General features: G+C 40.0%; 2 protein-coding genes across 3 annotated transcripts; both read left to right on the plus strand.

Annotated features, from left to right (window-relative positions):
* Positions 1-1,033: 1,033 nt before the first annotated feature.
* ppp1r35 (protein phosphatase 1, regulatory subunit 35) lies at positions 1,034-5,879 on the plus strand. 2 transcript variants are annotated; one of them, XM_067478339.1, is made up of 7 exons: positions 1,034-1,107; positions 1,199-1,229; positions 2,052-2,295; positions 4,148-4,268; positions 4,423-4,547; positions 4,638-4,728; positions 5,142-5,879. In XM_067478339.1, exons 3-7 carry the CDS (start codon positions 2,053-2,055, stop codon positions 5,441-5,443), a joined length of 882 nt encoding a protein of 293 aa, XP_067334440.1. In that variant the 5' UTR covers positions 1,034-1,107; positions 1,199-1,229; position 2,052; the 3' UTR covers positions 5,444-5,879. The 2 variants fall into 2 exon arrangements, with proteins under 2 accessions (XP_067334440.1, XP_067334439.1); XM_067478338.1 differs by having other exon boundaries at positions 1,044-1,229; positions 5,142-5,877.
* A 3,986-nt stretch (positions 5,880-9,865) lies between these two features.
* rpl23 (ribosomal protein L23) lies at positions 9,866-13,865 on the plus strand. The gene is made up of 5 exons (XM_067476758.1): positions 9,866-9,977; positions 11,300-11,383; positions 12,293-12,421; positions 12,833-12,946; positions 13,732-13,865. Exons 1-5 carry the CDS (start codon positions 9,965-9,967, stop codon positions 13,812-13,814), a joined length of 423 nt encoding a protein of 140 aa, XP_067332859.1. The 5' UTR covers positions 9,866-9,964; the 3' UTR covers positions 13,815-13,865.
* Positions 13,866-13,904: the final 39 nt, after the last annotated feature.

Consider the following 13,904-nt stretch of genomic DNA (forward strand, 5'->3'; position numbering starts at 1 on the left):
TAGCAGCTCCCCCATCAATGTGATTGTGACTGTGAGTGTGAATGGGTGAATAAGAAGAAGTGTAAAGTGCTTTGAGTGCCAATAGGTAGAAAAGTGCTATATAAGTGTGGACCATTTACCATTTAAACAAAACTAACTAAAAAAAACTTTAGAGACCTTCTGTCAATGTCCCTTAATTTCCCAATATATATAACCAGAGTATTAAAGTATTTAAGTTGAATTGCAACACACGTTATTTTCAATAAAAGTAGTGCGCAGCAAAGCATTGAAAACGTTTTATGTGTGCTACCCCTCATCTACTTTGGGGTAGAACTCAAAATGTCAACACAACACACTTGCATCTTCTCACAGTAAATTTCAAATGAAACAAAAAAGGAAAAGCCACTTGGCAACTGCTAAGTGTAGTAAAACACCAAAGATTCAGAAACTAGTAAAAATAAATGGCTTTCTGCCTGTCAGGGGTCCCCACAGCAGAATGTGTCGTACATGTTGATTTGAGTTTTTACACCAGATTCCCTTCCCAAGGGGCGTCTGTAGCTCAGTAGTTGGTAAAGGCAGTCATCCATGGAGGGTCAGTGGTTCGATCTCCGCTCCCCGCTATATGTCGAAGTGTCTCTGGGCAAGACACTGAACCCATAACAGCCCATTCCCGTCTCCGCTTTGCAGTGCCGATCCAAGCCCAGTAGAAACTGGGGAGGGTTGTGCGTAAAAACTGTGCCAAATCAACATGCGGACAATGATCCGCTGTGTTGACCCTGAACTCAGGGGATAAGCCGAAAGGCCAAAAAACAAAAACACCACCCACAACCCTCCTATATTGTCTGGGCTTGGAAACAGCACCAGGACCAGGGTGGCCCTTGGGGGGCTATAGTACAATTCGAACCCACGAGCTTCTGCATCCCATCCCAAACTATCAGGCCCCCTATTCAGAAACGAGTACAATCATGATAATTCATCATCATGGTCTGTACCCCAGCGCGGTAGGTGGCGGTATGGCTCTTGGCGTTGGCTGCCACATACAGTTAAGGAGAAAAAGAAGAAGAAGAAGAAGAAGAAGAAGAAGAAGAAACAAGAGAAGGAGGAAGTGTCCGTGAGGAGGGAATTCAAAAGAAAAACGGCGGATTTTTAAGAACTAAAACATTGGGATAACAGTGTTTCAGTCGTCTTCAGAAAGCGATAGATCGGGGCTGTGCCCTAGAAGAAGATTGTCTCCGATCGTCTTAAACCAGGTAACTAGCTACTTGATTTGTTAGTGCTAACGATAGTTATAACGTTAACGTTAATGATGAACTAACGTTAACGTTAGTGTGAAGAAGAGACGAAGCAGACAGACTCACAGAAGTGAGTCTAACGCAAACTAACGCTAACATTCTCCTCTTTTAATAATAATGCGGGACTGTATTTGAGCTAAACTAGTCAGTAGAAACTCTGCAAGTGGACGCAAGGTTACCAGCCTTTAGTCACTTGTTACTATGGTAACCGTTAGCTAAAGTTAGCCATGTTCCCTCTCACCTGGACAAAACCTGTGTCTACACCGAGACAAATATTGCACAGATAATCAGATAAAGAGCCTAATCAGAATAAAATGGTGTCATGTAATTGTGTCCGTTGAAACAGATTGATCTGATCAGAATGTTTAATCTGATGTTTAATCTGATTGAGAAAGACATTTCCAGCTGAAGGTTTTACAGCAGGTCGCATCACTTTTTCTATATCAAAAAACTTTTCTTTTGATTCAGAGTAAATGCTTTACTTTCAACGTAGTATTTGATCATTATCCATGTAAACACTTACTGTAACTTGGGATCTCTAATCAGTATTATTTCAGTCTGACTGAAGAAAGTTTGTCATGTAACCACAGCTAAACTGCCTAAATGGGACGGTAAGGAAAAGGTTAATGTTCTTGCAGGCAAGTTAGCTGCATATGTTCAACTTTGAGTACTAGTGTCAAACACCGGAAATTTGATAATCTGCTACATGACTTTGTTGAACATTTTTAAAGTATTCAAATGAAAATTACAAGCTTGTTCCACTCTCTCGTGTCCCCTCAGGATGAAGAGTTCCTCCTCCCTCCTCTCTCCTCCTCCCTCTCCTCACCCAGCTCCGCTCCCCATAGCCACTTCCTCCTCTGTGACTCACTGTCCTGAACTTGACCTGACCATCACAAACAGCCCCACCCCTAAGAAAGGACATACACAACTGAGGACCCGTCCACTAAAGACAAGCCAGCAGAGTGTCCAATCACAGCTGAAGCCACATCCCAAAAGACACACTGGAAAAAAGAAGAGCACAAAGGTGAGGTGACATAATCGGGTGTGTGCCTCAATTCAGGGGCCGTATCCCTCAAAGGACTTGTCCTGCGAAGACCAAACCAAAGTGAGACGGTCTCGTCTACGGAGAGTTTCCTGTTGTGTCTCGGATGTGGGCAGCCGAGCAGCTACCCAGCTAGCTGAGATCACTATCGTCATGTAGCCCAAATTTATCCAGTCCACCTAACATATTTTAGAATTGGGCCGAATTTTGGCCCAACTGGTTCTTGTTAACAGTTTCTCTCCCAGGATTGAATTATAGTTGTGGTCATTCCTTGTTTGTTAGTTTGCTTAATCTAGCTGAATCTGGCACAAGGCATCTCTTCTCATTATCTGAGTATAATGTTCTTGTGCATGCTTCCACATATATGAAATAATTAGGTAAATTAATATAAGACAATTGTTTAAAAATTGCATTCCTTATACACATGGCCACTGAATTAAACAGGCGTACTTGCTACCTAGCTAACAGGAGTCTGGTAAGGGTTTTGGTGCTGGGCTATTCTCCACTAGAGGAGTTTATCACAGAAGTGTCGACTATGCTATTTGATGGGGAAAAGTAAAGGGGGTTCCGTGCTGTTGCTACTGTAGCAGCCTGTCTGCCGATACTGGCCCACTGGCAATATGCAGGATTGTATCTCAAGTATGTGTAGGGTTAAGCCAGAATTATACTTCTATATTCTGCACATATGTGAAGATATCCGGGTTATATTTGGAGACCTTTACGTATGTGTTTATTATACTTGCTTCTAAGATCTACATGGCCACAAGTGGCAGTGTTGTGTTTAGCAAACCACTATTTACTTAAGATGTAGAAAAAAACAGAAAGTGGAAGGTACAGTTACCCCAGCATGAACAAATAAAACGGGGCAAGTTTTTATATTTTCTAAACTTGTCTGCTTACTGTTGATCTAACAGCTCCATCTCATTTTCTGTTTCTTTAGTTTGTTTGTTTTCATTTCTGTTCCATTTCTCACCTCACTACTCCATGACATTACCTAATCAGCTTCTCAACACACATCTCTACACAGCATGTGGTTAAAATTTTGGAGGTGTGCATGTTGAGGCCTCTATGGGCCTCTGTGACCTTCTCTGCATTGGTCTGCTTAGACATTTACATGTATCAGTGGAGAAACATAAAAGTGCACAATCGCCCCAGCCTACATGAGGGGCCTACATTCCGTAGCCGTACCCGTAGTTTAAAGCGAGAATACCTCAGTTAATAATAATTGGGAAACCGCTACAATCACCTTTACCTACATTTAGTTTAGCATTGCTCTATGTTGTAGTAAAGTGACTTTCTGCTTAAATTTCTACTTGAATCAACATGACCCCATTCATTTCACTTACATGTCATCTTTAACATTTGGGAAAAGTTTTTAATTCCTCCACATCAGGTGTTATAGTGTACTTGCAAAAATTTATTCAACTTTCCTCTGTAGGTAAACTGGGGTCCCGTGTCATCTGAAATGCACAGCAGGTAGTACTCAGTAGCACAGCTGGCTTTCCATTGACAATAAATGGGTAGCTGCTGCCACAGCTGGCCCAGACATCTATAGCCATAGGTGTGAAGGCCAGATAAAGCCCTGTAGCATTCACACCTATGATCATTAAGGGCTTTGTTGGGACAGGTCCTTTGTGTATCACTGTATCCACCAACCTATTCTCTCTTACCATTTGGCTAAAGGCACCGTTACCTGGCCCTACAAAAGATCTTTCCAACTAAAAGTCCACGAAAGTGATAATTGGCTTCTTCGTGTGTATGGTGTGTGATGACGACACCCTGTAGTTCCAGTGGTTGTGTGTGTTGACATTATTTTGTGTCTGTTCTCTTAAAGGTGTGTTTTGAAGAGCCAGTAGTCATCACAGTAACACCAGAACCGCAAATCACACTGAGCAGAAATGCCCCACTTCAGCAGCCTGTCAGAGGTCAGAGGAGGCACAGAGGACGTCACCATGGTAAAGAGTGTCTCACAGTTTATGCTGACTGAATAAACCAGTCCACTATTTTTCTCTTTATAACCTAAAATAAAGATTCCTACAGTCACTTACAGACTAAATAATCACTGATCAATAAAAGCTTTTTTCCTTCTCTCATCTGTTTTGTGGACAGTTACGACACTGACCAGACAGTCAGTGGAGCCTCCTGCTGCAGTGTCCAATCAAGAGCCAGGGTGTCTGGAGATGGCAGAGTTAAACACCACTCTGGCACTGAAGGCTGAGTTTCAGTCATTGCAGGTTCACAATGCTTATTAATAAGAGGTCACTTAGGTGTAAGTGAAGCAATTACCTGCTCATTACCACAGTAACATGTCTGTTGTTTTGCAGGGGGTGGAGTTTAATCCCCAGAAGGCCATTCAGGAGACTCTACAGCAGTCAGAGAGGACCAAAAACCTGATCAACACTCGAGCTACTGAAGGTAACACACACTCACTTTTTTCCATGATAGACTACTTGGACAGATGAGAAGCAACAAAAGAAACACACCTGATGACATCAATTTTGGCAAGCTAGTTAGAATTCTGTCTAACTTGAACCCACCTTGCACTGAGATCATCCAGGCATAGCAATAATAACACAAGGCCCTGTAGTTGCTCTCCACGAACTACAAGATTAATGTAATAACACAGATTGTAAAATTGTTTATGAGACAGATTTTTTTATCATCTGAGACTAAATCTGAAAAGGTTTAATCTTTACATTTACTTTGGTTTGTTAAATTCACTTCAATTTAACTTGAGTAGATTCATATAAATATATTTTTTCACAACCTTGTTTACGTTTCTTTTGTCTCTCTCTCTCTCTCTCTCTCTCTCTCTCTCGTGTCTGCAGTAGTGAATATCTCTCGCTCTCAGCATCTCTTCTCCTCACTGGTCAGCATCAATGTGCAGAAGGAAGAGCTGATCAGCCAGTCGCTGCAGGATAGGCTGCAGCTGGCACCATCTCCACACTGCCAGGACAAGGCAGCAGAGGGCCCCTCCCTCCTCCAGTTTATGACCCCTGACCTGTTCAGACAGAAGCCCCTCCCACAAGAGGAAGAGCCGATTAACTACAGGCTCCAGCCATCACCCTGGCCCTCTCTTTCAACCTTTGATCTCTACGATCGACAAAGACGCTGGGAGGCAATGCCATGACCCTTCATTTACTAAGAACTGGATCCTGGCCTTAAAGATGGTGACTGGTCAGTTTATTGCTTCCAGGTTTACATCTGCCCAATACACATGCGCGTTAGTGGTTCCCCTGCTGGCCCCACCCATGAGTGCCCACTCCTACAGTCTTTGCAGCGCAATGACATGACAAAAATAAAACTGACTTACTTTTAGGGTTAGTAAAAGTTGTACAAATAGTAAACTGGAAACAATCACAATCAAAAATAAAAAAAACTGAGCTTTACAGTTTTACCGATGTTTCTTTGATAATGTCCATCTGTCTTCAGATATGTATGGCCCTGACACACACAGGAGAGCTTTGATACACAATAATTATCTTATTATTTTTTAAATTATTGTAATCAATTTTTATTTTTGTGAAGAGAAAGAAACATTTAGTTTTGTCTAATAAAATCTTCTCAGTCACCTGTTCTCTGTGATTTCATTAATTTTGCTGTGTGCTGTGTGATTATTTGTTTTCTTGTGCCTTATGAATGAGTTATAAACTAAACATGAATACAGCCAACTTGCAGCCTCTGTTCATAGGTGCACCAACTTTACTGTAGACCCTGCTGTGGTGAAGACAGGCTTGTCCTTGTCTGTCAACACTGTTCTGTCACAACCATCACTGTAAAATGGAAATGTATTAGAGCACCTTTCTGTCTTTGTCTGAAGAGGAGGCACTGAGACCAATATGGCCTTGGTTCCTTTTTCAGCCTCTCACACTCCTGCTTCTAGATTTTGCTATTAGCACATTAACTGACTGATGTTAAATGTTATATGGAAGTTCAGCCATTTACCAAGTTGGATCTTTGTTTCTCAACCTCTAGCTACTGTCTTCCCATTGGCTCCCAGACCTGATATCAACCGTTAAATACTCTTGCATTTAAGTTTGTGCTGCAACCTGAGTTCATATTTGCAGAAAACATGCTGCTTTTAAATATTTAAATATACATTTTCAGTCTTTTGAACACAATTACCAATAAAACCATTGTATTCAGGGATGAAAATGCAATGGTGACTTTTTTCACAGGCTTAAAGACAATACAAAAGCAACTAGAATGAAAGAAAAAGAAAATGTATGATTGCTGAAATCCAGCTGCTACGGAAAGACATTAAACAATTTAGAAGTGAAAGAGATGCAAAACAAATAATTTTACTATCGCTGTTTGCAGCCATTACTGCTTTCAGAACTGAAGCACTAAATAATGTACGTTAGAAAAAAATAATTGCACAAGTTCAGTTCTACAAATAGCTACGTGGTGGTGTGCATGGGCACATCTAAAGCACCAAACAATTTAGAAGTCAAAGCTCTAGAAAATATAGTTTTATAAATTACATTTTGTGATGCACCAGCAGGGGGCAGTGTGGTGCTATCGGCGTCTGCTTCCATTAGCATTTCATAATAAAAGTCTGGACAATTTAGAAGTGGAAACATGAATCTAAAAATAAATCTTCAATTGCTGTTCTATAAATGGCCAGTTGGTGCACGGTGGTTCCAAACATGTAGTATGTGAAGCAGCTGTGTACCAACTTTCATTTGCCTGAGAGTAATAGTTTTTTGAGATATAAGGCATTTCTTCAGCTTGTAGCGCCCCCTAGTTGCAAACCTGCTTGTAATTGGTAAATGTTCTGCACTTTTATAGCACTTTTCTAACTCTTGGCACTCAAAGCACTTTACACTGCTTCTCATTCACCCATTCACACTTTGCTGGGGGAGCTGACATGCAGCTGGCCAACCCTCACCAGGAGCAACTAAGCTGGGGTTGAGTGTCTTGCTCAAGGACACTTCAACATGTGACCAGAGGAGCCGGGGATCGAACCAACAACTGCGGGAAACACTACATGTCACCCCATGTTACCCATGTGACCAGAGTTTCATTACATTAATTTTTTAATTAATTTTTTAATTAGAATTTGATGTTCTGTGGAGGAGTTTTGCTCCAATTTCTATCATTGGCGACACGGGGGCGCTATAAACTGTAAGTTGGGGTTCAGTGTGTATCTCAAGGACACTTCAACATGTGACCGGAAGAGCCGGGGATTGAACCAACAACTGTGAGATTGGTGGACAACCGCTCTACCTTCCTGCGCCGCAATCACACTAGCAATTGTCTAGTTGCCCCAGCGTAATCACTATTACATTGTCACCTTGAGAAACTCAGGTACTGTTTTGATACCCAAATGTTTATTCCTGATACAGCAGACTTTAGGGTTACTGCTCTAACACAAATATTAAAGACTGAGACTGTTCCTTCCTGTGCATCATCTGTACGTTTACCTCGGTTAGAGAATCCTTAATTCCTTTCTTTATGTGTTCAATATTGTCCTTTTTCAATTCAACTTTCAATTCAACTTTATTTATATAGCGCCAATTCACAACAAAGTCATCTCAGGGCACTTTACAGAATAAAGTCAAGATTATAAAGATGTATAAAGAGAACCCAACAATTCCCCCTGGAGCAAGCCATAGGCAACAGTGGAGAGGAAAAACTCCCTTTAACGGAAGAAACCTCCAGCAGAACCAGGCTCAGGGTGGACGGCCATCTGCCTTGACCGGTTGGGGTGAGTGGAAAGTGGAGAGAGAAAAAAACAGAGCAACAAAAAGCAACAACAAAACATCGGGCAGATTGGTAGGACCAGTAGCTGCACGCTGGAAGACACACAGCTTCAAAGCCGGGGTACACCTGCAGGAAGGGACAGAGAGAGGGGGACAGAGGAGGACAAAGACAACTACGGGAGAGAACACACAGAGTTAATGACATACAGTGGTGACAATTGCGGGATGAGAGGAGAGGAGAGATGGTCAAGAGGAGGAAAGGAGCTCAGTGCATTGGGGGGTGGGTCCCCCAGCAGTCTAAGCCTATGGCAGCATAACTATAACTAACTATATGCTTTATTAAAAAGGAAGGTTTTAAGCCTAGACTTAAAAGTAGAGAGTCCTTAAATACCAGGGGGTAAACTAGGGGATTTTTTTTCTGTTTTGAAAAACGTAATGGGGGACTCTGCATTCTTTAGTAATGGAACATCACATTCAACAGGAGTCATGATTTTTTTACAATAAAAAATAATATCCATCACAAAAGTGAACCTAGTAGTCATTGGTTAATGGTGGTCGCAAAAATAAATAGGGTAAACTACATCTTATTATGTAAAGCTCAAAATAAGAAACTCAGATATGTGTAAAATGCTGGAAAATTGGAAAATGTTGAGATGAGATTTCAATTTAGTTCCTGATATCTGGTGAGATTTGTCTCCATCAGTGGAACAGTGTCAAAGGTGTGATGATACTATTTTAGAAGTGATCACTAAGGTTAATTTGAGTGATTCCTGGAGGATGAGAAATCCAAATCTTGTGAAGTACATTTCAATGCTCAAGAATAATACACTTTTGGCTAATAATAAATAACATTCCTTATGTTTTCCTTTCAGCTGTTCCATTTCAGGGGTCACCACAGCGAATCATGTGGTTGCAGAGGACAGGGTTAGATGGACATCTTACCCTTGCGATTTTTCTGTTGCCTCAATTTATGTCAAATCCAAAGTTAAATACTGGGGTCTAACGATATTGAAAAATCCTTTTAAAAGAGAAGACTCACTACCAAACGAATAACTGATATGAAAAAATCTCTTCATCGATGGATTTCTAGAGATCTTACTATTTTTGGCAAGGTTGTTTTAACAAAAGATAAAGGCATATCCAAAATAATATACCTCTGCCATTCATTATATGTCTCCCACAAAAACATTAGAAAGGCATATTCAATTATTTTTCAGTTAAAAGATCACATCTGGTTAAGAAACATGAGAAGGGAGGTATTAAAGCACTAGCCTTTGAATATTTGATAGGAAACTTTAGATTGAACTGGCAAAAAACATGTTTATCACAAAGTGACTCTTTGCAGACAGAAAATATGGAAAATATGTAAAATATTATTTAAGATTAACTTTCCCATGCATAGTTGTCCTTCTGGTGAAATATCAAATACATTATTGCAACTGGAGAAAAGGTTTCCCCTCTGTTTTTTCTGTCAATGACTTTAATTATTTTTTTTCAGCACTTAAAAGCATTAAGTCCAGTAGTATAGCAAGGAAGATATATGTTCATATATCTTAGTTGATATAGTTGATCACTTATCTACTTATTGTTTTAATTCAAGCCTCTTCTAACTGTGCCTTCTTTTTAATTCCATACACTTGTACTTCTCTCATTGTTGTTACTTCCTTTTATTTTGCTATACCCCCCAGTTCTTTGCTTATTTTGTTCGTTTGTTTTTCTTCTCTGTCTCATATTTTAGTATTCTGTATTACTACCTCTACGAGTGGTTGTAATTTTGGAAAGTTCAATAAAGTTAAAAAAACAAACAAACTAGTAATCGTATGTATATTTTTTACAACGTCCGGAAGACTTGAACGCAGCACGTCTCTGCGCCGTGACCCGGAAGTTCTGTTCAACTTTATATCCCACAATTCCTTTCTCCGTCTTCCTCTTTCCCTACTGCAGCAATGTCTAAGAGAGGTATGGAAACTCAGCTGCTTAATCAACATCCATCTGCTGTGTTTACGCCACGCAAGCTCTTCCTTACTTGCTATAGTGTGGTAGACTGGAAAAGACAACATATCTGTTTGATTAGTTTTTAAAAATGACAGACAGATCATTATTATGGGAGGATAGCATTTTTGTTAGCTAGTTTGCCGTAGCCATGTTTGGCTGCTAACGCCATGAAGGCTTAAGGGAAATTGAGTTAATGCTGTTAACTATTATCTACTGCTTTCGGTTAACTTCAGGCAGGTATTAAATGTTATATGCACAATGTTGCTTGATTTAACGAATTCAAGCCATCGGTTCCCATCGGTAAATCTGTCAGTAAAATTCAGCGGCTTAAGCTAACCTAGCTAAGGCTAAAGGTAGCTCGTTAGAGCCGGCATCTCCATTTAGATCAGATCAGGTAGATCATTTAGTGTTTGTCAGTGATTAATGGCAAACAATTTGAAACAAATATAGGGATCACCAGCTATTTATTAATGTTCATTTTGTGAATAATGTTTGCCTCTGCAACGGGAGAAATGGCAACATGTTGTGTAACGTGACGTTACCGTTATGGTAGCATCCCATGTCATGATTACAGATTGAAATTTCTAGGTTCAAATAGGTAAGAGCCACTACATATATAGCTTTTTTTCTGTCATTGCTTTCAAGTTTCTGAAGACTTATCATAGTATAGTATTTTGATTGACATATGTAGCTTAATGTGTTGGGGATCGTCATTTGCTTCTCAGTTTATACCTTCATGCAGTAAAATGTTGGTGATATCCAGTTAGTGACTGAAGAGGTATAAAATGGTATGTTAGATGCTATCAAGTAATTTCCAAGACAAATGCCAGAATAGTTATGTTGAGTGACTTCTGTGTTATGCAAGTGTGAGTGTATTACAGCTCTGTAAATGTCCTAAAACATCCCTTTTAGCTTCTAATGTTTTGCATTGATGGCTCGTTTAAGACCTGAACTGGATCTGGGCTGTGTTGTGTGCCTAGATTTTCAGTGGCTTTAACAAGTTATTATTTTATTATAGTTAGCTATTTTTGCGCTCAAAAAGATGTTTAAACATTGTTAGTTTCAAACAGCGCAACTGTCAGTTGTTAGAGTATGTTGTGTCCTACTTGTCAACTACTAAACCAAAATGCTTGTCGATGTGTGAATTAAAAAGGCAACATCTCAATTAGGATTTTCAATTACAGCTGCTAAAAAAAACGGTGAAATTTGTGATTTCTGAGAAGGTAAAACTATCAGTCAGGCTTCAAGCGTATTAAATAATTGTGCTCTTACTCCTCTTTCCACAGGACGTGGAGGTTCATCTGGAGCAAAATTCCGCATCTCGCTGGGTCTCCCAGTGGGAGCGGTCATCAACTGTGCCGACAACACAGGTATACTAAACTTAACCTATCATATTATGAGGGTTTAGATATATATGCAAGGTTTTCTGTTTTTCTTGCTAGTTGATGAGGGTAAATATAATTCTATACAGATTAGTTGCAAAGTTTACTGAGGAAGTAGTTAATTAGGAAATACAAATACTGCATTTCTCGATTTTTAGTTTTTGTGCTAACCTGTTACAGGATGTTACTTCAGTTTCGTTATTCATCTGAGTGATGTTTAACTCGGCAATATTCTCTCATGTCTGAAAGAATGAACATTTAAAATAGGGCAATATGGATAAAAGAGTTTTTAGTTCTGGTTTTATGGCGCAACTTGCAAATCATGAATGTTTAATATACATCTGATTTCCAAATAAAGGCAATTTTTCTGAATAACATTTTCCTCAAAACCTTCTAGGGTGTAAGCCCGATCTTCCACCATGTTTATTCTGTTTGTAGCCTCGTGTGAAATGTAAACATTGATGGCATGTATGCAAACATGCTTAATGCTTAGTATCAGAATATGCCAAATTTTTGTCATGGAGAAAAAAAAATCGATGCACAATATTCCATGTGGCACTACCTTAATTTAATTGTTTGAATAATGTTCAAATCTTTGACATTCTGGAAAACAAGTTTAAGGGTTTGTCCTGTAGTGTTGTTGCCTGTCTGTCCGAGCTGCCCCCCTTCTAAAAGCACTTGCATTGTCTGCTCAGTGGCTGGGTGAGTTGTCGTAGAAGGGAAGATTGAAAGCATCACTGTGGGTGAGACGGCAGTGATCCCACTGTTGCTGACTGATCTCAATCAGTGATGAGACAAGCTAACATACCAGTGCCCTTTTGTCATTACTAACATGTAATTATAAATACAGTGCTTGTTTAGAAAGTCCTTTTTCATTTTGGTGATCTTCTCCTTTAGGTGCCAAGAACCTATACATCATCTCTGTGAAGGGCATCAAGGGACGTCTGAACCGACTGCCTTCTGCAGGAGTGGGTGACATGGTTATGGCCACAGTGAAGAAAGGAAAACCAGAGCTCAGGAAGAAGGGTGAGTCTGTTTAACCTCATCTAGTCGTCCGCTGAGGTGTTTTGTTTTTATGACAATGGGATTTAGTGCACTTGCATTGATGATTGGAATATAAATGCACAAGAGGGAAACATCTTTACCATTGTGTTCAGTCAACCTCTGTATGACAAAGGTTACAGCCAAATTTAACTCTGAAATAAAGCTAATCATTTGGTTAGTCTCCTTAAACCCCTGCAAAAATTCTAACAATGTACAGTGCAACACATGAGTTTGACTATTTAAGATGAGCTATGGATGAGATGTGGCAGGGAGAGAAAAGAGCAGATGTTTGAAATAGATGGTGACCACTCTACAGTGGTGTAGTAACTGTCTCTGGTTAAAACAGGTGTGTTTTCTGTGGCTTTGAATGAACCACTTTGTTTGTGTCCACAGTCCATCCTGCAGTGGTGATACGGCAACGGAAGTCGTATCGTCGAAAAGATGGCGTGTTTCTCTACTTTGAAGATAATGCGGGTGTCATAGTAAACAACAAAGGAGAAATGAAAGGTGGGTTTGATTGGACGTTGGAATAGATCTTAAATTGTCTTGACATGTCATTCACAGAGGAAATAGGTTTGGTATATTGGTGCAAAATGAGTTGGGGTACAGAATGTGGAGCATCTAGGTGAACTAGTCTGTGACAGAGTATGAGTGCTGACCCCCTTCTTACAGTCAAATTGGTTGTTGGTAGTTTCTTAGTAGTTATTCTTACTGGCTTAACAACAAAGTTCCTGCTAAAATCCTAAATCCAGCAGTAAGTTTTTGTCTTACCAGTTACAAACTTAGCATATTCTTGTAGTGCTGACAGATGTGGGAGGTGGGTCGGAACTTGCTTAACCCTTCAAAAAGCACTTGCTTTGTCTGTTCGGTGGCTGAGTGAGTTGTCGTAGAAGGGAACATTGAGCTCATCACTGTGGGTGAGACTGTAGCAACCCCACTGTAGCTGACTGATCTCAATCAGTGATGGAACAACTGAAACCTGCGCAATACAACCAAGAGTGTAGGAAGTGGATTCTGTCAGCATGTGTTGAATTCATTAGTGGTCCAGACATCTTAAAGTCTAACGGTTGAACCGTAAACAAATATATAAAGCATTCAATAATAAAATTGATACTACTTGAAGTTTGTCAACATCCATTTTATTACTTTCACTCGGTGTAAAATTTTAATTAATATAAAAGGTTAATGTAATTAGAGTGCAGTCTTCTGCTGGCCCTCAGTTTATATTTGTATTAAAATGAACTATGCCGTGTTGGAACTAAAACACCTCATTTTCTTTCTTGTATCTGCAGGTTCCGCCATCACAGGCCCAGTGGCCAAAGAGTGTGCTGACCTCTGGCCCAGGATTGCCTCCAATGCTGGCAGCATAGCCTGAGCTGAACCCCGAGCCTGTTTGTTTTCAATAAAAAAGCTATTCATCAAAGTATTCGTTGTTTTCACCGTTCTTGTTCGTTTTTTAAGGGAA

The sequence above is a fragment of the Channa argus genome, chromosome 15 (assembly GCF_033026475.1).
Source record: "Channa argus isolate prfri chromosome 15, Channa argus male v1.0, whole genome shotgun sequence".
Classification (NCBI taxonomy): Eukaryota; Metazoa; Chordata; class Actinopteri; order Anabantiformes; family Channidae; genus Channa; species Channa argus.